The sequence below is a fragment of the Aulonocara sp. 'chitande type north' Nkhata Bay genome, linkage group LG10 (genome assembly GCF_057382095.1).
Source record: "Aulonocara sp. 'chitande type north' Nkhata Bay isolate Kocher_YH1m ecotype deep benthic linkage group LG10, A_spYH_male_GT1.1, whole genome shotgun sequence".
NCBI classification, from domain to species: Eukaryota; Metazoa; Chordata; class Actinopteri; order Cichliformes; family Cichlidae; genus Aulonocara; species Aulonocara sp. 'chitande type north' Nkhata Bay.
Window position 1 is genome coordinate 22,965,768 of NC_141353.1, and position 24,275 is coordinate 22,990,042.

A 24,275-nucleotide genomic window follows, 5' to 3' on the forward strand; every position below is an offset into this window, starting at 1 on the left:
CTTTAAAGACCGGTCAGTGAAAATATTGTTGGATATAAACCGGTCCGTTGTGCAAAAAAGGTTGGGGACCGCTGCTCTAAGTTCATGTCTGTAAATCACAATGTTGAAGCCTAAACCAATGTTTAGTAATATTTATTTCATGTCTGCATTGAAGTAACCTTCAATTTTTTGTGAAGGACTAACATTTGGGATATTTGATATTTCCATCCATCCATCTTCATCCGCTTTATCCGAGGCCGGGTCGCGGGGGCAGCAGCCTAAGCTGATATTTCTGTATCCAAAATCTTCTGGAATGTCTGTGAAGTCTTAACTCATGGAGCAAAGGTGATTTTGAGGTTGTGGTGATTCTGGGCACATCATGCCAGAATTCCCTCAATTTGCAGACATGGATAACAGATATAATGGGAAAGTTCTTATAATCCTATTGCATAGTCCACTTGAAAGACTCATATGTAGAAGGTGCCTTCATATTGCAGGTAGCACAGACTCACACTGAGAGGTCACACAGAGGTCTTCTTGGAGCCTTGTGTTCACTCTTTGTTGATGAAATTTCCATCAATCAGACCCAAGCACATATAAATTAGAACACTAGTGTTTCACTTCCAGGGCACTTCAGATTAGACTTTCAGGGATGAGCCACTCAATTTGTTAATAATGTGAAGACACATTACAAAAGTAATATGTTATTTCAGTCAGATGCCACTTGAAGCTCGCTAATTATAGAGATATTTTGATAAGGCTAAATGTTTTCTTTATGACAGCAACAGACATCAAATGCCATGTTTACTTTCCACCACAGATACTCTCGGCTCCTGTCCAATGACAGGCTGCAGCTACAACTATCTAACAACTCCCACATGTACCCATACTCACTGCCTTACTCTCTCTTTCTCTCCATTTTGCACACAAACACACAGAGCAACACGCAGGCTCCAAATGCTTTCTATTTTTGTGATCATAATTATTTGATGACAGGGCTTCTGGTTTCGCAACCACCCTTTTGTACACTCGATCTATCTGTGAATAATTTAGCACTGAGAGCTAGAAAGGTGGGTCCCTTAAAACAGCAGGTACAGGCAAACTCTGGAAGCAGGACACAGAGAGAGAGCATTGCCATCCTATCTTTGTCATCCGCCCACTCCTTACTTACAGCTCTTTAGTCCGGCTGCTGTGCTTCCATCGAGCTGTATATTAATCCAAGTTTGAATTTATCCATCCTTACAAACAACCCTTCAGCACAGCAGGCTCCACGCTGTCCAGCTAGAAGAAGGTAAGGAGCTCATTGGATGGAGTGACCCCCTTTCTGCATCCACTCTTCAATCAGCCATCATGGAGGAACTCCAGAGAAAACTGAATCAGCGCTACGAAGACACCAAACCAAGAAAGGTGAGTTCTTATGACACCACTTTATTTTGAAATTATAGGTTTCACCGTTATAAATGTTTCAGAGGAAAAGACTTGTTAAGGTCGTTTCAATTATCAAGCCTCCTCTTTCTCTCTTTTTTCTAAACAATTGCAAAACTATTAGCAGGTGATTCTAAGCACATAGTTAAAGAGTTCTCTGTTTGCAGCTCATGTTGTGAAGCTGCAAATAGAGAATGACACAGGACTGTTGATGTGTGTATTAACATTCTGCAAATATTTGCACACATGGTCAGATACCATATTTTTCTGCTTATGAACCTACCTATATTCTATTTATTTATATAGCCCCACTCACAGCAACAATCACCTCAATGTGCTTTGTACTATAAGATAAAAGAAACTCTACAGTTACTTATTAATCACTCATTAGTTACTAATTAATGTTTTTGGTGTGACAAGCAACAACAAGCAGTGGAATCAAAGATGTTACCTTCCACTCCAAACTACAGGTGAGGTTCAAGCTGGCATCATCCTACAGTGGCCGAGTGCTGAAGCACGTGTACGAGGACGGTCAAGAGCTGGACAGCCCCGAGGAGAAATACCCTCACAGCTTTATCCACCGCAAAATCCCTCCCAGCCACCTCGAGATGGAGCAGCTCTGCGGATTTGAGGACACTCATGGAGACCAACAGAGTGGGTTTTTACTTTATATGCATGGTTGCCCTTAGGATTATTTGTTTGGGCAGTACTGCATGTAAACTGGGAGCAGGCAAGGCAAGCAAGGTGTAGTAGTTTGCATAAAGTGATCTTTTTTTCCCCATTAAAGTAAAAACATGCACAGTTAATCCAGTAGCATGAATCCAGTAGCATAAAATGAATTTAAAGCCCATTTTGATGTTGGTGACCGAGATGATTATTTGACTGCCTAATCAATGTATTTAAAGGTACTGTGTGTAAAATTTCCCCACTAGATGTCAGTAGTTTCAGTCAGCTGAATTCTCTTTTCTTACCCTCCCAGTTCAAATGCATAGTCCTAACTATAGCGGCTGCTGTAGTGCAGAATTCTCTGGCTGCTGTTCATCTGTAGTGATCGTAAGGTGTCAGTGTTACCTCACCTGCAAATATGCCAGGTTTCCACTTCTATTTGTGCTGGAGGAGGCTGTAAAACTTTATGAAAGGTGTACAATACAAGTAGATGAAGCTCATTTCTGTCTCATGACAGTGATACTGAAGTGAGTTGTTGAGAATATCCTGAACGTTTATGTCGGTTAGCATTGTTGGTTTTGCTGCTATTAGCTGGCGTTAGTAAAACTCTTTTTGAAGTGGAGCTAACAATGTGGGACTCAAACACTTAACAAATAAACTTATGATCTGAGAATGTAATCACACTATTTATCAGAGGAAAAGTGTGATTATTTTTAGGACACTTAAGTTTAAGATTAGCTGGTATAATGGGAGTTTATAACCAGCTAACTAAATGGACTGATTCTTATATAGCGGTTTTCTACTCAAAGTGCTCTATACAACATGCCTCATTCACCCAATCACACAAGCACTTTATCTATACGTAGTGCTTTCTAAGTACATTCACACACATTCATACTCCGATGGATGCTTCAGAGAGCAAGTTGGGGTTAGTATCTTGCCCAAGTATACTTAACATGCAGACTGGAGGAGCCAGGGATTGAACCACCAACCTTCCGATCAGTAGGTGACCAGCTCTACCTCCTGAGCTACAGCCACCCCCTAACTTTGCTGATTAGTCAGCTGTTAGTCATCTGTTTCTTGCTTGATGATCTTGAAGCTTTATGCAGATCAACTGTACACTTCTCTAAGTAGTTTTTATGGTCATTGATTAAATGAAGTATCTTCATCTTTGATTGTACTTTACATAAATTTAGATATTCTAAATTTATAAATTGTATTGTCCTATTTCCATCTGTCTCAGTCTGTGGCTGAGAGAGTTGTGAATTCTGCATGGTCTACTGGTTGCCATCTACATCAGAGGGCAAAAGAATTGCAACAGATGGCAACAAATGCATTATTTGTCACAGCCGATTGCTGTATTATCACAAATAGATTGGGGAAATCAGATAGCAATCTGAACCCATCTTATTGCCACTTTATCACCATTTTATCACTGTTTTGATGCAACAGAGTTGGTTTGAAGAGGGCAACTGACTAGAGTGGCCTCAAGCCTCGTCTCCCTCTTCAAAGCGACCATTTCAAAGGCAGAGCGATTGCAAGTTGATTGGACACGGTCGCAATATTTTAAGTGTTCCACAACTTATCCACACCCAATAAGAAAAACAGCTCTAAGGAAATGGACTCTACCACTTTGGATGTCTTTGGCTGGTCCACACTCCCACCAGCCACTTTGGATACCACTGTTTATAGGCTTGGTTTCAGTAGTTGGCTCTATGTGATCACTGCACATCGATGTGTTAGAAATAGAGCACATGCTGTTGCTACAGATGAAAACTGCACTTGAGTCTGTAATACTGTATACAAGTTCTCACTCTAGCCTGACAACATGTTTTATTCTGTACCCAGGTGTCTATCCTCCAACAGGGCTCATAGCCCAGAGAATAAATGTATATAGAGGAATGGGCAGCTACAAACCTGCAGTTGGCCAGACTGAGGAAGGAGAGGGAGACAGCAAGGTAAAAATCCAGAATTTGATATTATATTTTAGTTGAGTTATTGTAGGTTTTTCACTAACAGTGCCAATTATATATGTCTGTTTTTCTCAAAATTTTAAACACATTGTTTTCAGACTACATTAATTTAAAGAACTCTATGTTTGGGCATGAATTGTGAGGCTAGGAATGTGCTTTATGCATAGGTCTAGGCTGAGGTGTCAGATTTCATGAAAGGTGCTTCATTTGTAACATAAGAAGATGTCATGAGAAAAAAAAGAAAGATTCTTTCAGCTGCTCCTTTTGCAAGGGGTTGCATATTTGATTTGCACAGATTTTTTATGCCGGATGCCCTTTCTGACGAAAGCCTCCCAGGCATTCGTGTCTTCTCCCTGATCCTGAGCTGGGAAACTTTTGTGAATTAAGCAAACGTGTTAACTGCTGAACTACAGATTATTTTCCAACTTACAAATAAATCATATATGACGGTCAAGATCAATGCTTTACTCGCATATACAAGTAAAACATTCACTTTTGACTCACTGACTTGTTGCATCTTACAGCATATGGTAAATAAGATAGTTATTCATCAGCGTCACATTTTTGAGCTAGAGAATACCAGAGAAAAGGCTTTGACCCCATCTTTGATCGTTCTAAGTTTGTGTTTTACACTTGCTTAATGAGTGCCCCCCCTTGAGTTGAAGGACAGCCAGAAAAAAGTTGAGGGGGTTGAGTGTGTCAAAGTACTTTCAGGACTGTACACATGTGTAAAAAACGTTAAAAAACATTGCTTGTTCCTGCAATAATCTACATAAGGACCTGAAATTTGGGTCTAAGTCCGTTTAAAGGGTTGAGAAAACACAGAAGTCAGTGTGACTGCTTTTAATCTTATGGACTACTGAAAGTCGTGAAACTGCAACTGTTTGGTTTTCACATTAATCTGGGTGCACTCCATGCTATGGCATGACAAGTTTTCAGTCAATGGCTCTATGGGAATCACATTGTTGGTGCAGAAATGCTATGAAACTTTGTTAGTTTTGTTTAAAAAGAGATGGTAACTATGCATGTTTTTTTGTACTAGCACATCAGTTATCTGTGATGTGTAGATACAACACCACTTAATCTCTTAAGCAGCATGCTCTTTTTAATGAATTAATATAAGTGTTTAGTGTCTTTTTATTTTCACTGCTGTCTGTGCACTGCAAACTGGTGTTTACTGGTTTTATCATGTCATTAGCAACAAATGTGAACAATTTTGTAGCATTTTTTAAATGCAATGGCATCTGTGCTGCATGTTTTCTGCCACCCATCATTGCTGTTATGACACACTGCAGTTAAAATGTGTTTATATGCAAACTGTATATAATTGTTCGAGGTTTTGCCAAAAAAAAGATTAATTTAGTAAATACGTTTTTGGACACTGTCCATTTGGTTCTGATAATTCAGATTTTGTAAATTCTGAAAGATTCTAATTCCCTTGTCAGTTTAAATGAGCTGGAACCAAAACAGTCAGTCGCTATTAAGAGTTTCATGAACGATTTAGTTAACTTTTATTCTCAAAAAAACATACTGGCAACGAAATTGAGTCATTAGCATCTCAATGATGCTTTATGGAAAGCATAAAGACCACACTGGGATCCAGTCATGTCAGCTGCAAACACAGAGTCTATTTGCGCGGTTCTCCAAAACTGTGCGATAAAAGATTGGTCTGATGGGTCTCGATTTCTGCTGCAGCATCCGGATTATAGGGGTCAGAATTTGGCATAACCAAACGGGGGTGGTATAATGGTATGTGGGATCTTTTCTTGGCATAATTTGGGATCGTTAGTACCAACACCACAGCCTACCAGAGTATTCTTTCTAACCATGTCCATCAATGGCACAGTGTATCCATTTTCTGATGACTGCTTCCAGGAGTATAGCATAAAATGTCACACAGCTCAGATCAACTCAAACTGGAATCTTAAACGTACAGTAACAAGGAGTTTGATATATTCAAATGGCCTGCACAGACACTAGAGCCCAGTCCAACAGAGCGAATAGGATTTGCATCATGAATGTGCAGCTGACAAATCTGCAGCGACTCTGTGATGCTGTCAGATTAATATGGACCAAAATCTCAGGGGAGTGTTTCCAGCACTTTGTTGAATCCATGCCATGAAGAATAAAGGAGTTCAGAAGGTAAAAGGGGGTCCAAGCAGATACTAGTGGCCAGTGAATATAATGTATGTAAAAAGTATCAATATTTGTCATTATTACAGATAGGATAAGATAAGATAACTCTTTATTGTCATTGCACAGTCATACTTACAATAGTACAGTGAAACTGGAAAACTATCCCACGTCAGACACAACACAGTAAACTTTAAAGTGGATAAAAAGTACAAAAATGGTATGAATAATAGATTAAAGAATAAATATTTGCACATTATTGCCCCCAAAACAGTGCCGGTAGGTAGACAATTAGGTCAGCTGTTAGCATTGATTAGGGCTATTGCCCTGTTCAGATACACTGTTTCATTGTCTAGATAACCACTACGGATGTGCATGTTTTTCTAGACAAGCGATGACACTTTTCAACATGAAATCTTTTTTTCTTAATATCAGAGAGCAGTTGGAGTTGGGAAATGTAGATGACATCTAGCATATGTATAAGTTAATTAAAATTATTTGTCTGTTTGGGCCTAATTGTCATGAAACAGCTGTGTGGCAGACAGAATGCAGACTCAGATGCAGGACTGGGGAGATGTGAATGAATGAAATAAAATCAACTTTAATGTTGTAGCTTACAAGAATACACAAAAACTAAAAATCATAAATTCCTTCCTAAAAACCAAAAAGAAATCATGAACCAACAAAACTCATAATTCTGGAAGAGAGACATATGGACATAGACAGACACAGACAACAACATGGCACTGATGTTGTTAATAGAAAATGATGCAGGATTATCTGATATTTTACATTTCTTTCAGTCCCCAGTGTTGGACTTTGGTAAGATAATCATCTATACCAGCAATCTGCGCATTATTAAAGCACCGCAGAAGAAGCCTGAAATGTTTCGGCAGCACACAGTGCCTCTCATTGACTTGGAAGGATACCCAAAGGCCAAGGAAAGGGGGAGCAGGAGGAGGGCTAAAGCAGTTTTCACACAGGAGGAGGCGGAGAAGGAGGAGAAACAGATCTGCGACACTGATACCAAGGTAATGATCCTTGGTCAAATTATTCTCAGTGGTGTGGTAAGGTTTTATCACCCCATTTCTGTTTCTTGCTTTTCTCACTCTCGCCATGTCCTCCTCCCCATCCCACTTTCTCTGCATGTGTCTTCAGCCATCTTTTCTTCACTTTATCTTTGCTTTCAAGAAAACAACTGCAGGATCTTCTTCTGTTTCTGCCTCACACCAAAGTCTCCTCTGTTTCCTTGTAAATGCAAACTTGTTTGTATCCTTATTCGCTTTCTTTTCTACCGTCCTGCTGCAACAGCCACCAACCTATTGTCCTAGTGTTATCTGACAACTGTGAACAAATACTGATGAGTCCACAGTTTTACTCTGCCCTTGCAGCATCTGCCTGCTGCTTACCAGCCAGCAAGGATACCCAGGTCGCTATTATTCCCTCCCTCTCACCTCCTTGGATGATTACTGTTCTCTTCTCTCTTATCCCTCCATCATTTTCTCAGCTCTCTTGTTATTTTCGCATTTTCTCCGCCTCCATACAAGTTCATTCTCAGCCTGTTTTTTGTTTTATATTTCGTCATCTCACTCCTGTTTGTTCCGTTCTCTTCTTCACCATCTTTAGCAGCGGCAATTCATTATATTCACCGTCTTCATTTTTTTCCAAGAAGAGCTTAGATTCACACTTGATTTTATACATGAAAAATTTCTGCAACTGTTGGACAACAATCTGGACATGAACCTGATTGTGAAATAATAATGGCTGTATATACAAGCATCCTTATGTTTATCTTGGAGTCACCAAAGCTATAAGTGAGAACATAAACTGTAATTGAAAGACAAACCTTACCTGCCCCTTTGCCTTGTGAATTTCAGCACCATTTTATTTTTGTAGCTGCTTTCTGCTGCAAAATACCGTGTCCTGTTTTATACGACTCTGTTGTATTGCACTCATATAGAAGCAAATAATGGGCCCTACTAAAGCAGCACCTTTAGAGGGTTTTTTGTTGTTGTTGACTTTTTTTCTTTTGTGTTATAGACTTTTTTCTGGCTGACCCTTGCATACCAAGCTGTCTAGCTCTTCCTTTTACAACAATTTGGGACTCATGAAGGATCTAAGTGAATATGTTTTGTTTTCTTTAATTATCCTGTTTCAAATGTAACCTCACAGCTCAGCTTCTGTTTCTGTTCAGTCATCATTCGGTTGATAACATACAGAGCAGCTGCTCATTACTGTAAACTTTGCAATAATGACCAACTGGGTATAATAAATGACAGACTGGCTGGACATTATCCTGCAGCACAGCTACTTACCACAGCCATTTAATTAGAAATATTATTGGAAAAATTCTTTGTATCATTAAGGTTTCTAGTGTTTTGCCAGCAGGCACGTCAGTTATACATGATAGCGGCGTTAATGTTTGCTGATTATGACGCGGCCTTTGGTGGCACTGTAAATGTTTGTGTTAACTTTAAGTGGAAAAATGTGTTTTATTATCAGAAACAGATGTTTGTAATTCAAAAGCAACAAACATTTGCGCACATTTTTCATACAGGCCTTCAGATATGGGGGACGTGAGCCTTTCCTTCAAACTTGACCGACTCCCCTTTTCAGCTCAATCTTTATCCCTGCATCCCCTCTTCTTTTCACCCCTTCCTCCCTTTGTGACCCCTTTGCTCACCTCACAGGACCCCTCTTCCATCTCCTAATGTGTTTTTTCTGTCTCCAGGAGGCTGACAGCTGCCAGCATTGTGGTGGTTCAGGCTCCGCTCCCTGCTCTCTGTGTCACGGTAGCAAGCTGTCCATGCTGGCGAACCGCTTCAATGAGTCCATCAGTGATCTGCGTTGCCAAGCCTGCTACCCCTATGGTCTGGAGAAGTGCCAGTCCTGCTCCAATAAATAGCACCATTTGGCTGACACCCATATCTGGCAGTGAGAGAGCGAGCGTGTGAGTGAGTGAATGAGAGTGTGTGGCTGAGTGAGTGTAAGCCCAGTGTGCTACGGGTTTGTCAGAATTGTCTCAGTGGCAGTATTGCTCTAATCCAAAACGTTCTTGGTGGGGTGCACTACTAGGAAACATAAGCCATCATTGGACATTGGAGAGGGGGATTGTGACTGTGGGCACAAAATCATAAAATACAATTACTGTGTGCAGTGAACATGGCTTGCGATAACACAAATACATAATCGCTTTTTTGTTGTTGTCACGTTACTTTGCATCTGCTGCCTTCATCCTGATAAAACCTGGTTCCACAACAGAGTTATCATTTTAATTAAAATGATGCAAACATTTCACAGTTTATTGTGTCTACTGGGAAGGGTTCCCTGTTCATAGCTCCCCTGTCTATTCACCAGAGACACTGAAACCTTTTTCACTTGAACATAATGGGTTGTACCGGGATAATTGATGCTATTATTTTTTAGAAAAATACAGAGAGGAATGAGACAAATGGGACTGTTTGATAAACGGCGACAGCAATAATCAGGAGATGATGTTTAATGTGAGTTCCCCCCAAATAACGTTGTTACTGCAACACAGATGTGCGTGCTTTTCTTGTTGGTGGGGGGTAAATATGCAAACTTTTTAAACCACTTTTCATCTCAACAGATAATAAATGTTTGACATTCTCAGTATTGATTTCAGATGGTGTGTTAATAATAAAAAGTCTAAGAGGTGTTATGGATGAAAATATGAATGAAAATAATGATTTAAATGACAGAAATGATTTATTGTAGACCAGCTCAGGAGATTGGGTTTGTTTTGTAACACTTTTAGATCATTTAAAGATATGTCTACACATTTTTTGGGGGGTGAATTAATTAAATAAAAATACCTGAATACCTTTTCAATGTTTTTTTATTTAATTTTATTCATTATTGTTTTAAAGTTTAGCTTTTGATGCAAAAAGGATTGTTGTATGGATCAGATTACTCTGTCCTCTGTATAATCCACATCCCAGGGTCCCCATGGAGACATGTTTTCATGGCAACATTTCAGATCTCATCTATTAAAACAGTGACGCTTGCAGTGAGCATATGTTTTATTGACTTTATTCCTAAAAGTCTCCTGCCTTTTAACTGAGCCTTATGCATCACTCTCTGTCTCCAATCATACATGTATGATTACCTTAAAGTCTTTCCTCAGATGGCTGTTTTTACTGTGAGTTAGTTGTTTATTGTTACAAATTTGAAAAATAGGAAACATGCAACACGCCACATAATCCCCAGTCTCTGCATCGTATTCATTGCACCTCAAATCAAAGGCAATCAACCATATTACTTTCTATCATGACATTTGAGGATGATTTAACAAAATTAAATCTTTTTGCCTCACTGGGAAAGGCTTTTAATAGCTCTGACACTGCTGTTGTCAGCTTTGAGTGATCACCTTCATGCATTTGATTTTTGCAAGGTTACATCAACTCATTGCAAGCGCTAATAAAATCTACCCATGAGGTTTTTTCAAGTCTTTAAAGTTTAACTTTAAAGTCCAAAATCAGAGGATTTCTCATGTCTGTGCATTTGACTATAGTTTCCAGTTCAAAACAGCAGGTTCCCCTTAGTATGCCTTTATAATCAAATCTGAACTGCAATGATCCCCAGGACATTTTCTAGTGGCTGCTGAAGTAGCATTTTTCACCACTACCTTTATTTGGCAAGGCAGAGATGATCAATCAAATTCTTTTTCAATAGCACTGACCACATCTTCTGGGATGTCAGTGGCAAAAAGTCATGCCAGACAAGCACCATTAGAGCCCTCTATCCCTGCCTCTGCACCTATATTTGTGCTTGGGCTTCAACTATTTTATTCTGTTTAAAAGGAAACTATAAGGGTTAGCAACAGCCTGGTCAAAAGCCCCATCAGCAATCAGATTCTGTCTATTTCTGGGATGACCACGGTAGCCCAAATCCACACTCTTATTCTTTTTTCACTCTATATTCTCTCTTTTTCTGTCTCACTCTCTTTCTCTGCTTAAAAAATCTGCCACCCATGCAGAAGTTAAAATTGTGTTTTTCCAACGTTGTCATTTTAGCGCTTCTCACTCAGTATTCCACGGGGTAAACCAGAGTGAGGGGAAACTGGGTCACTGCCACTGTTCTTGGCCTCTATCCTGCAGGACCTACAGTGATAAGGGAGAAGGCAAAAACACTCAAGTGTAACACTAAATACCGTAAGTTTATAGGACTCCAGAAAGGGGAATTGAGACAGATGATATTCACTGGGGAATGGAAATCACACACTTTGTAAGTTCAAAAAGGGTAGCTGTGTGTACAAGTGTTACTTTTAATAAGTGTAGAAAAGTAAAGAAAAGTTCGGTAAAGAAAATGCCCTTGTACATTTGATTATATGTCCCAGGATGTATTAGTGAGGTAATATCAACACATATCCAAAAAATGTCATGTTTATCAGGTCTTATTGCAGTACAACTAAGGAAACTATAAAAGAAAAATCAAAAATAAAAATTAGCACTTCTTATTGAGTCTTAGACATAATTATTAAAAGATTTCTATAGGGATATAGATGAGCTGGACGCGTGCTCCAGCCAGTCACCGAGAATTAGTGATGACCTCCATGCACTGTAATTATGCATAGGTACCCAAAAACAGGAATACAGCCCATTAAGTCTGATAAATATCATCCCACTTCACCTGTCCCAATCACTCAAATTTCTGGCATCACTGAGCGCAGGAAATCAAAGTGTGTAAAAAATTATTTTTAGCGAAACAATCATAATTGTATGATTGAGTCTGATTAGGTTTGGGAACTTATTCAATTCATGTACTCATAGACTGAATCACAGTGTTTTGTCTGTGATGCCTCATGACTACAGACTTTATGAAAAATAGGAGCAACTTCTGGGTATGAAAAAAGGACACCGATGCTGACTAGGGATGGGTACCGGTATCTGGCACCGGTTCTGACATAAACGGTAGTAACCAGACCGAAAAGCAGCGCACATTTCGGTGCTTTATTTTGGTGCTTTTTTTTTCCTTTTTTCCTTTCCATTTACCAGCATAATGTCTTAACAGTAGCTAAATATTAGAATATTATCTGGCTACAGCCTCATTTTATTAGATCACAGCAGCAGGATAGTGATTGTGTAGTGATTAGAGAGAAGCTGATTAGAGAAGCTGTTGTGGCTTTAAACCTTCATCACAGCAAGTATGTACTCTGTCAGGCGAAATGCTACTCCAACCCACTCGCCCTGGCTTCAGTGTCTATTAGCTGTTCCCAACCTCTGACCTCTCTGCAGGGAGAGTAACAATCACATTTTCCTTTTAATTACAAAAAGTATTCAAATACAATTAACATTTAACAACACAACAATTAGTGATTATAAATCAAAGAAATAAACAAGTAAAAATTACCATCAGCAATAAGTATGATAGTCATATTTCTAGCAAAGTACAATAAAATTAAATCTATCTGGAAATATCTAATGCTACAACCATCTCAATTTAATCTGTTTCTTCGGATAAAAACTCCGATTTCGGCGAGCTTTTGGCAGCTGCAGTCTCAGATTTCTTTCCTTGGCTGACATGTGTGTAACCCAAAGTGAACTTCCACTTCTCTTGAAGCTCCATCTGCCTCAAGGATGTGTTGTGAATGCTGAGATGCTTTTCTGCTCACAACATTTATAAGACGAGGTTATCTGAGTTACCGTAGCTTTTCTTTAAGCTTCAGCCAGCCTTGCCATTCTCCTCTGGCCTCTCTCATCAACAAAGTGTTTCTTTCTTTTTTCTTTCCAAACCTTTCTGAGTAAACCTTGTGGACTGTTAAAAATCCAAAAACGAAAGCATCAAAGAAGAGTGTCACACATCTTTGATCCAACACTAATGCCACGGTAAGTCACTGAGATCACGTTTTTGCCTCATGTTAATGTTTAATCCAAATACATTCATTTTGGTTCCATCTGACCAAAGCATGGGAGTGTCCAACAGGGTTCTTTCCCCTTCTGTGAGCAATGGTCTTCTTCTTGCACACCATCAAAACAGGATGACTTCATGCAATGCTCTTGGCACTGTCTGAGAACACCAGCATCCATGGATGATTCCTGCATCAAGTCAGAATCCCGTAGTTGTTTGTTTTTAGTGCTAGATCATGTAAATATATAACTATGTATTCCTGTGTGTCCTGCTGCAACTTAGTTTCAGTTTATGTGCAGTAGTCTACAGCACTCTCCCCCCCTCTTGTGTTAGCAAATGAGAAAAATAAAAATCTGTTTGTACAAACCCATCAAATGTCCAACACCCAAAGCCCTCTTTCGGTACTGCCTAAGGGTGAGAGTGCAGCTAAAACCCGAATTTATAAATCAGTCCCATAAAAATTTGTGTCATGTGATTTCCACCTGCCTTATCGGCTGGCCAGGCCTATTGCCACCCAAAGCAGTCTATATGGAAACATCCTGAATACTAAAAGCTTTCTTAGACTGTGGTGTCAAAGAGACAGTAAACCTGTGACGAATCTTTCGAATTACATCCCTGGAGTCCACCTCCAAGTTTGTGGAAACTTCTAATGACTCTATCCATTCCCAGCATGCGCACCTGCTCATGCATGTGTGGGAGAGATCCAGAAAGTTAGAGAACAAATTAAAGTCTTTTTGTGGCTTTTCAACGACAGTTGAGCATGGCTCTTTTTGCTGCCTCTAATTCCTCATTCTGGAGGCTTTGCTGGCAAATTTCGCGTTCACCGGAATTAGGAACAAAAGATTAAACTACCGCAAAACACCGAGGATGGGGAATTCTGCAGTTCATGGACTGAATTCCTAAAACTGTTGACCTATTCCATTACAAGCGCTGCAGCGCACTTTAAATTGCCTGATATCAGAGAGAATTTTCAGCTTATTACATAACATATCCATCAAAAAAAAAAGTCAATTCAGTAGAGTGGACTGATTTAAAAGTCTGCACTAAGGCAAATGTACCACAGCATTAGCCATACCTGCTTTCCTTTTTAGAGTTTTAGTGTGAGGTGAAGGTATTAGCCGCTGTACTACACTGCAGACCTGTGGCAATGGTCATTTGTGCAACAGCAAAATATGAACAGAAAGATAGAAATTACTTTAAAACCTAGAGTTTACTTATTGGAATGATTATGATTGTTGGGACGTCTCTCTAATATTGTAGTCTTTACCTTCCAATACTGTAAACTGATGCTATAAAAATGAAATTGAATTAAACTAAATCAAAAGTGTAATAATTTTTAATTCAGGAAGGTGGCACCTTTCAGGAAGGTGGCATCACAAATGAGAAGTACTAACACGTTATTGTGGTACATGCGTTTTGGTCTGTTTAAACCATGTGGCTGAAAGCTGAAGCCAGTGTGAGGCGCCAAAAAAAAGTTCCTCAAATGGCCAAAAATCATGTCAAACCCCATAGGTCTCCATGTCAAAATCCCCAAATTTAGATTTAAATTTAAAGAAACATAATGACAACCTTATAGCTCCTTGAGCTATAAGATTGAAACCTATATAAATCAAAAACAGGTGCACAGCCACTTTATGTGACAGCAATCTCTTAGGGCCCAGTCACACAGGCCTATAGCTCAGCTTGCAATAGGAAAGAGTGTATATCCTGAAATGTAAATGGTCACAAAGACTAAAAATGTCCCTGTGAATACTTTGGTCACAAACAAATTGTTGCAACAGCCTGTAGTTTGTATAGAAGATGGCAACGTGTCTACAAACACTTGCCTGCAACTCGCTGAGTGGTAGCAACACTTTTGAAACATGGAAAATAACGATATATACACATGACTGCAAGTTTATTCACTTTTGTTTTTAATAAGTGACATTCTTGAAATGTATCCAAGTAGCATTTTTTGTATATGTCTGTGTAATGCTTGCTCATAAACCTGATAACACAGGTACCACTCCACCCTATTGGCCTTCAAGAAAAGAAAAGAAAAGAAAAGTAAAGAAAAGAAAAGAGGGAAGCAGCCAACTTTCATATACAGTTAGGACTTTTAAAAAAGTTTCACTAGCTAGTCATCACCACATTTAGCTGCAGTTATTTAAAGGGATTGAAAAAAAAAAGAAGTACTTCATCCATGTAGCAGATTCTCGAGGTTGCCGCTCAGAGCCTGTACATTTTCTTATATTAGCAAGCACACAAAAGTTTTTGCCATTAAAAACAAAGTGAGGATGCTTTTTAAAGTCACATCAAGAATATTCTTCTTATTTAACTTCATGTTAACTCCAGGAAATTTTGTTTCGGTGGTGACTGACTAATGTACAATATTCCTGGGGAACTTGGCGGAGCTCGTCTTTAAGCTGTCTCGGTGGGTTCAGTGGCATCTTCATTTAGCTCCAGACTGGCTTTGTGGGGGCAATTCCACTGTCTGTGGGACACCTCGTCATCCTTTTGCTGTCTCTTTCTATATAGACAACAGATGTTTAGGGTCATTGTCATGCTGCAGACCGAATTTAGAACGACTCAAAAGCCTTTCAACATTTCAACATCCAAAGCATCGAAAACTTTTGCACCATCCAGTGCGTTTCCAACTAATTTCACAGCCATGATTTGATTAAAAAGAAATAATTCAGACACTGCAGGTTTTATGATGCAGCAAAGCGGTTAGAAGGGCAACTAAAACATGCAGAGTGTCTTGAATCCAAACAGTGGGTTTAATCGTTTCTCTTTAAAAAGCCAGACAGCAAAATATCTCCCTTAGGCAAATGCAGACCAGCATGATATCTCCCTGACTGAACTAGCTTTGCTGCTTCAGGGTGAAACAAATGCAAACATTTCATCATATACTGAATATTTATCAGTCAGAACAGAAATCAATTTATAGTCCTAAAGCATCTCCCAAGTGGAATTGAGAAGCTAGCAAGCAAACATTTATGCAACAGCAAACTAGAATTAATTCCTTTCTCGGTATGTAAACAATCCTTTAGTGTAAAGTGAACTGTGCCACATGTTGTTTCTGTCGATTTCCTGTTGTTTACAAACTACCTTGTGCAAATACCACTGAGCAACACAGTAAAGGCAAAGTTAAATCTACCAATTATAATTTAAGACAAAAATGGTCCTCACACAACCTTCTTGTTAGAGACAGAGAGGGAGATGTATATAGAGGAAAGGCGGGGCTTTTCATATCATGAAATAGGCTCTGCTCCTGAAGGCACTCCCCAGTGTGTTTAAACACAGAGTATGAATCGGCCAGGGCTGGAGCAATCTGCACTGTGCTGCGCGGAGCAGAGCCCAAAAGACTCAGTGTCACATGAGATATGTGATACACAAAATTCACAGAGTGAGAGAAATGATCACTCAGTGCAGTAATAAGAACTGAAACAGGCACACTGATGGACAGAGTAATCAGTCATGCCAATCAAAAAATAAATAAAAAATCACCAGAAGGGTTCCATTACCTGGGAGTGAAAGCTGATGATGAAGACTGGTTTTGTTTGAACGTGATTGACGACTGTGTTTCACCTGACGCTGATCAGCTTGAGGTGTGTGACTACGGTTCTCTTTCAGAATCACTGTCATGGCTCATATGTTATTAACTCTGATGCTGCCTTACTGGAAGAATTTTACATTTGTTTTATTACTAAACTGCAAATTATATGAGGTCCCACAACTATTTATCTCATTCAATGCAAATGAGTGAGATAGATAAGTGAGACGTCTTTGTTTTTGTGTTTCTGCCTGTAGCTCATGTCTTATATTGGTAAGTTGTACATTACCTGCTACTTCACTATAAATTTAATGTCAGCACACGTTTGTGCCCTCAAGAAATACTGCACACCTTTTTTGTGTTTCTCATGCCTTTTCACTGCGTCTTCCTGCTGAACCTTACTAGCTAACGGTAGCTATTGTTACCAGTGCTAATGTTAGCTCAGCATTCTGTATTCCCCAAATTCCACCAGCATGTTAAGTGACCTGCAGGGGGGCAGGAGACTGGACCATGTGTACAGTAACATCAAGCATACCTACAGAGCGACACCCCTCCCCCACCTATGACAACCTGACCAACTCTCTCTGCTTCTCATCCCTGGCCACACCCCTCTCAGGAAACAAACTCCTCCAAGCACTAGGGATGGGTATCGTTTAGGTTTTATCCGATACCGGTGCCAAACCGGTACTTTTGAAACGGTGCCGATGCTTAAACGGTGCTTAAACCGGTACTTAAAGAATGGAGAACACAAAATTGGTCCAAAAACCTCTCATGTTCAGCTGTTTTTTTTGTAAAAAGATAACAATGTTAGCCTTTTCTGCAGCTATAGGGCATATACTGTATGGTATCACTCTTGGCTGGAAGCAGTGCTTAAACAATGGAAAAAACACAAACTTTGTCCAAAAACCTCTCATGTTTAACTGCAAAGCTCTCCAGCGAGTAGTGCGGTGCTCTGAACGGATAATTGGAGGTGAGCTTCCCTCCCTCCAAGACATCTACAGGAAGCGGTGCCTGAGGAAAGCGGGGAGGATCATCAAGGACTCCAGTCACCCCAGCCTTAAACTGTTCAGACTACTTCCATCAGGAAGGAGGTTCTGCAGCATCCGGTCCCGTACCAGCAGACTGAGAGACAGCTTCTTCCACCAGGCCATCAGACTGCTGAACACGTCATAGACACCTCAGCTTCACTACTGGAACTTTAACATTATGCACTCCATACTGTACAGTAATACCACTGTTTTGCACATGTCTCACTCTGTATATTTTTATATATTTTATTTATTGTTGACTCTATTTAATTTGTAAAATATGTGTACACACACACACACACACACACACACACACACACACACACACACACACACACGTAGAAAAATATTTAGTATACACATCCAGAAATGCATATACTATTATATATTGTACATATATTTATTAGTTTCAGATGTAGCCATTCTTGTATTTTGCAACTCTGTTGCTTGTGAAGCTTGCACACAAGAATTTCACTCACATGTGCTGTACCAATGTACCTGCACATGTGATGTGACAATAAAAGTGATTTGATTTGATTTGTTTTCCACAAAAAGACAGCTGCATGTAACTACCATGGTGTTTGCTAGTTCACCTTACATGCATTAATGTAATAACGTGGTTAACCTACTCAACGTAAATTATACACAAACAACATTAAGCTACTCACGCAGAGAAGAACGGCTGCTGCTGCATCATCATCCGTCATCATTTCTGCTACACTGGCAGGGCTAGGGGCCAGGACTCTCCTCTTCGGGTTTTTGGGGGATGCTGCTAACTCCGGGTCCGATAACAGGCACCACACCCGCAGTAGATGCGCTCGGTGTGAGGTCTCGCAGTAAGCTATCAAATACGGCGCATTTTTCGGCTTTTAAAAAAAACGCTATGCGTCGCCAGGTGTTTCATCGGATTTGAGGTGTTACCTCCTTTGACAGTATCACAGTATCAGCTTAAAGCACTTGTTGCAGGCTGCTGAGTTTGCATATTTTGCTGTGAAGTACAGCCAGACTTTTGACCGCTTCGCCTTGGCCATTTTTAATCTGTAGCTCTGCTCTAAAAGAACGTATGTACCTGGACCCGCCTACTATCCTCGGAAACGTAAAATGATTGCCTAGAATTCAAAGTGTATGACATCTCAGGAAAATAAAGCACCGAAATGTGCGCTGCTTTTCGGTCTGGTTACTACCGTTTATGTCAGAACCGTCATCATGGCACCGGATACCGGTACCCATCCCTACCAAGCACCCAGGTCATTAAAGCATGGGGCCAGATGATGCTCTCCTCCAGTAACAGGACTGTTTCAATCTGACAGACTGGTCCAGCTTTGAACAGCAGGACCTGAAGACCTTCACTCAGTCTGTCCTTTTTTACATTAAGTGCTCTGTAGAGGATTTGACACTGACTAAAACCTAACCGGAAACCTTGGATGATGAGTGAAGTACAAGCTCTGATCAAAACAAGTAACTCAGCCTTCAGGCAGAGGGACAGTTCTCTGTACAGCACTGCCAGAGCCAACCTGAGGAGGGGATTCAAACAAGGCAAGGAGAGCTACAGGAGGAGGATATAGGACTTTCTCTTCAACACCCAAGTTGAAGAGCCCAGAGCCCCCTAACCCCCTGAGAGTGGCGAACCCCAGGAGAGCTGCCTGCCCTGACCGAGGGGCTGTGGTTAAAGCCTGCCCAGACCAACTGGCAGGGATTCTCATCAGGCTGTTCAACTTCTCCCTGACTCATGCCACGGTTCCCACCTGTCTGAAGGCCTGAGGATGCTCTTCGTGGACTGCAGCTCAACATTCATTCTGTAGAACCTGTTAATACTGGAGGCCTGGACCCACTTACTAACAAACCTTCCATTGTTAACATTGTTCCCTATTGCTCTGTGAATAAACACACTGTAACTGATCCTTCCAAGTCCTGCATATTGAGTCCTACGGCTCTACTGACTATGACAAAAGTATTATTACTAACAATGACAAAAAAATCAGATCATTTGCAGATCTATCTGGCGTGTTCACTTGTTGGAATATTTTTTAAGCGCAAATCATAAAAATCACAAGAAACACACAATCTTCACCCTATCTTGTGAAAACAAATCTATTGTTCTTTCCTCTATACATTATATTATTTTTCTGTTCCTTCTGAGAATGTTACATTTGGCCTTCTTTACAATTTACTTAATATTACATTATGGTTAGAAATGTGTACAAATCCCAAAATAGGATCCGGAAAGCACAATGCATGGCTCTTATTTATTTATTTATTTTACATTACACACGTTTTGCTTGTATATATGGAAATGCATCTATCATAACAATAAATAATCTTCTTAAATTAAAAAAAAAAACTATCACTGTTGCATGAGCTTAGGATAATTGTATCAAAGACTGCCCAACTGTACTGTGTGTGTTCAAATGTGAGCCCTTTATAAGTGGACCTGCACATCTTCTACTGAAAGCAACAAAGAAGGCTACAGAAGAAAGGGATCACTGGCTTACAGCCAGCTTAAATAATTATAGTGTTTTGCTACATAAGCAGGTAATGCTAGCAAGTAATGGCTCTTCTGGACCCCCTTAATGCACTTAATGTATTTAAAATATGACCGTTTCATTCCTAACAAGAAGACAAGAGGCTGAAAAATCTATTTGGTCCTTAGTCAATCTATTTTATTGAGACAGTCAGTAAAGATGGTTGGTATAAAGTTGGTGTCACAGTGATATAAATGTGGCAAGACTTATAGATTATTAATGATGGTAGCAATATGGTGTAAAGTGTATTTCCGATAAAGACGAGTGGAAGGTAAAATCATTTATTTTTATTATCCTGTCATTTAATGTAGCATATAGGAGCGTGTTCACGTATTCTTTTTAGTTACTAATAATTGAGGGGTAAGTAAATATAGCTAACAGATACATAAAAAACTATTTTTTAAATAGTTTTGTGGCAAATTTGAAATGTAAGTACTATATCTCCTAATATTAAAGAGGTGAATGATTGATGTTTACTTAAATATGAAGCAGAAGACACCTTGATTGGTCATTAATTACACCGTCATTGAAACCTGCTGTGATAAGCAGGTTAGAAAGAGGAACAGATTTTCATTCTTTGAGGATTTCATTCTTTTGTTAAGTGATCAAGTGACCAAAGAAGAAGAAAAGAAGAAAAATAATGGCACTTTCTGCTGCCAATGTGAATAAACAGAAGCTAAATGTTTTTCTTTATTTTTCATGTTGTTGAAAATGGTGCACAGCTTGAAAAAATATAAAATATTTATAATAGAGGACAAGCTAATAACAGTATATCTCACCATGCAATTTCACCTACCTAATTTCAGTTGATTAGGCATGAGGTTAGTGCTTTTGTGTGGGTAGGTGCAAGGTTGCGAATTAAAGGTTCTATAAATAAGATTTTAAACTTTAATAAAGCAGCAACACACTTTGCTATTTAAAGAGAAATAGTATTAGAATACTGGCACTAATCTGAGCTCACCACACTTTTGAAGTGAGAACAACAGAAAACAACGTTCCCGTAGTCATGTTTGTTTTTTAAGACTGGATCACAAGGAAAAATGATAACATACATTTACAAATTAAACTTTTGTTACATCGTACCTGTAAAACAATTTTCTAAATGGCCACATACTGAACGACAGTCAGTCAACCGAGCTATTATTTGTCACTGGCTGCATGTGCCACACAATAATCACCATAATCCCATCACAGCAGCCTTGGCAGCTTCTGCCCGGCTGCTGAGAAGATGCTCATCTTTGAAGAGCTGGAGTCCAATCAGAAAAGGAGATGGGTATGAGGCATCAATTCACACCCTGTTGGGCCGCTCTCCAACATGTCTTGGACTGAGGCAGTGTGAGGCAGACTGGTGGAAACACAGAGACTGAGAGTTGCTGTGATGGTGGAAGCAGCTGTAGCAGTAGATTACCTTATGGGAGAAAAGCTGATTGATACAGAAAGATCGTTAGTTGGGAATTGCAGTGACTGTAACAAGAACAGTTTTGGGGGAGCTGTTGAGGGCACAAGTGTGTGGTGGTTTTGCGTGCAGACTTGCGCTATCATGATACAATCGATGGTTTGCTCACCCACTGGCATTCACTTATGCAAAGCACTCTTGAGGTCCCACCTCAGTATTTTAGCCTGGGCTGTTGACTGGGCCATTACAGTACTTATTTTCATCATGACTTTATGTAGTCTGAAACATCTTGCAGAGTGGGCATTTTGGCCCACCTTTCTTTATAATGTTGTTTCAGTTCATTGGAGTTTGTGGGTGTTTGTTTATGCTCAGCTCTCTTAGGTTCCTGCTACAGCATTTTAATCTGATTGCGATCTAGACTTTGACCTCATTGCAACAACTTTATTCCCTTTCTTTTACAGTCATTCTGTTGTAGACTTGCCGCTGTGCTAAGGATCATTGCTTTGCTGCATGAGCCAATTAGTACAAAGCTTTAGTGTTTGTACAGATTTCTTCACTCTAGAATATTTTGAAAATCATGACCATGAATGTCTTACCACCACTGCCACCACTGTAATTTTCAGTTGGTATGAGGCGTTTGTGCAGATATGCTATTGTGTTTTCACCAAACATGGCACTGTGAATTATGGCCACACTTCTCCACTTTGGTTTTGCTTGTCCAAAGAACATTGTTCCACAAGTCATGTGATTTGCTTAGATGTATTCTGGCATGTTCTTTTTAACTATACTGTCATGACGTTTACCATATACATGCAAAGTAAGAGAGTAAGTAAGATGCAGCTCTTGGGTTTGTTGCAATTTCTCTGATCATTCTGATCAGTTTGAACTTGTGGACTTCTTATGGAAGCAGTAAAAGTGTACTTAGTTTTTGTTTTTTATAAATTTCATTTTTAACAATTGTAAATGAAGTCAGACATAGATTTTAGGCTGTTTGTTTAATTTCCATTGCAGTGGGAAAATGTTGTTGTGGAAAATGTTTAGAGACTGTTTACCATCTTTAGATCTGTACTTGAAGAGCAGAAACAGCATTTTTCTTATTGATCAAAGTACCGTAAATTATCCACTGATTTTTGACAAGCTGTGGTATTTCAACTGGTGACAGAAAAATATACTTTTTGACTGAACAACTAGTTGGAAATGGAAAGACTTCACTAAAGGATGTTAATCTAGAATCGAGACAAACACACGAATCAGGTAATTGTTCAGTTTCTTTTAAATTTAAATAGCACTGAAGTGAATTTTCAAGCTCTTCTAGCTTGCCAATTTTATAGCCTGCAGACTCCTTTAGAGGACATCCTTGATAGAATAAAGAGAATTCTAAAGTAGACGTGAGAGTGACTTGTTTACACTCAAGCCCCACTAGTTATCCCTGAGACTGTTGACTTCATTATCTAACAACTCCTCAAGGAGGTAATGAAATAATGTGTGAATCACGATGTGTGTGTGTGTGTGTGTGTGTGTGTGTGTGTGTGTGTGTGTGTGTGTGTGTGTGTGTGTGTGTGTGTAAGAGAAAGAGAAGGAGATAAAAGGAAGGCCAGAGTGGACGCAAGCTTTGACTTCTCCAAATGTCTTACATGATGACAGGATGATCGATCGTATCATATAGATAGCCTGCAGCCGTAATGTGGCATTTTCTACCTAGCTGCTACTCAAACAACTGTCAAACTCAAACGGTCTCATTTATGTTTTAAACTACACAAATGCAGCAGTTTTTTTCCTGTGGCTAGACTATATTGGCATTAAGTTCTACCTTGGTATCTGGAGAGTATGATCATTCCTATTTTTAGCAAATATGCTAAGATACCGATGAGGAGGAGCTAGCTGAGCCTAGAATATTTTGTGTTCAGATCTAATATCACTGAGTCAGTCAACACAAACAGACCACCTCTATCCAGGTTCAGTGCTGGATGGATGTAATTATTCAGTCTTTATTTATATTTATTATATATCCAAACTTCCACAATACCTCCCCATAAGTAAGTCTTATCTGCTAGCATAATGTGATGTCACGTTTGGCAATGTTTACTTTTTGAACAATAATCTGCATTCAAGTTTTTAATTACTGATGAAAGAGGAAACTTTGAATTCAATTAAGGTCTTTTTTTAAAATTTTAGATTACCCAAATCGGCAAAATGGCATTATTGTATGACATATTACCCGCTCATCTCCTGTCATAAACATTTTATTGTAAAGACACACGTTTTCTTGTACAGTGAAACTCTTAATTTGCTGTCCAGAACCAGTAACAGAAAATTCCATATATAAAATACATAAATAGAATAAATGATATTTATCATTTAATTTAAAAACAATAAAAACAGCAAATAAGAAATATAAGATCTTCACAAAATATAACTATACAAATAAAAAACTCTGAGCTGCAATAAGAGATGTACTTGTTTATGTAATTAACCACACTGAGTAGACAGGAGTGACTGCACAATTATGTGTGTGCAAACATAGAAACAGACAGTCGTAGATTGAGGTAGACCAAGGTTATCAACCCCTGTCAGGTGTTTAGGAATCTAATGACAGTGAGGAAGAATGAGTTCTTTAGTATACAGGTTCTAGATTTCACACTTCTATCCCTTCGGCCTGAGGATAGAAGTATACAGCCCATGTCAGGGTAGGTAGGGTCCTTGAGGGTGGGGGTATCTATCCTCTGGGGTCTGCGATGTTAGTTGCTC

At 39.4% G+C, this 24,275-nt stretch overlaps 1 protein-coding gene across 2 annotated transcripts in view; it reads left to right on the forward strand.

Moving 5' to 3' along the window:
* The window catches only part of grxcr2 (glutaredoxin and cysteine rich domain containing 2), a 30,681-nt gene extending 20,495 nt beyond the window's left edge, over positions 1-10,186 (forward strand). The window contains exons 2-6 of one of the 2 annotated variants that reach the window (XM_086309178.1): positions 1,237-1,386; positions 1,875-2,058; positions 3,919-4,028; positions 6,980-7,207; positions 8,908-10,186. In XM_086309178.1, coding sequence (XP_086165304.1) covers positions 1,330-1,386; positions 1,875-2,058; positions 3,919-4,028; positions 6,980-7,207; positions 8,908-9,081 — 753 coding nt within the window. In that variant the 5' untranslated portion in view covers positions 1,237-1,329 and the 3' untranslated portion in view covers positions 9,082-10,186. Of the gene's footprint in view, positions 1-854; positions 1,387-1,874; positions 2,059-3,918; positions 4,029-6,979; positions 7,208-8,907 lie in introns of those variants that run through there. The other variant, XM_086309177.1, reaches the window with a different exon arrangement.
* Positions 10,187-24,275: the final 14,089 nt, after the last annotated feature.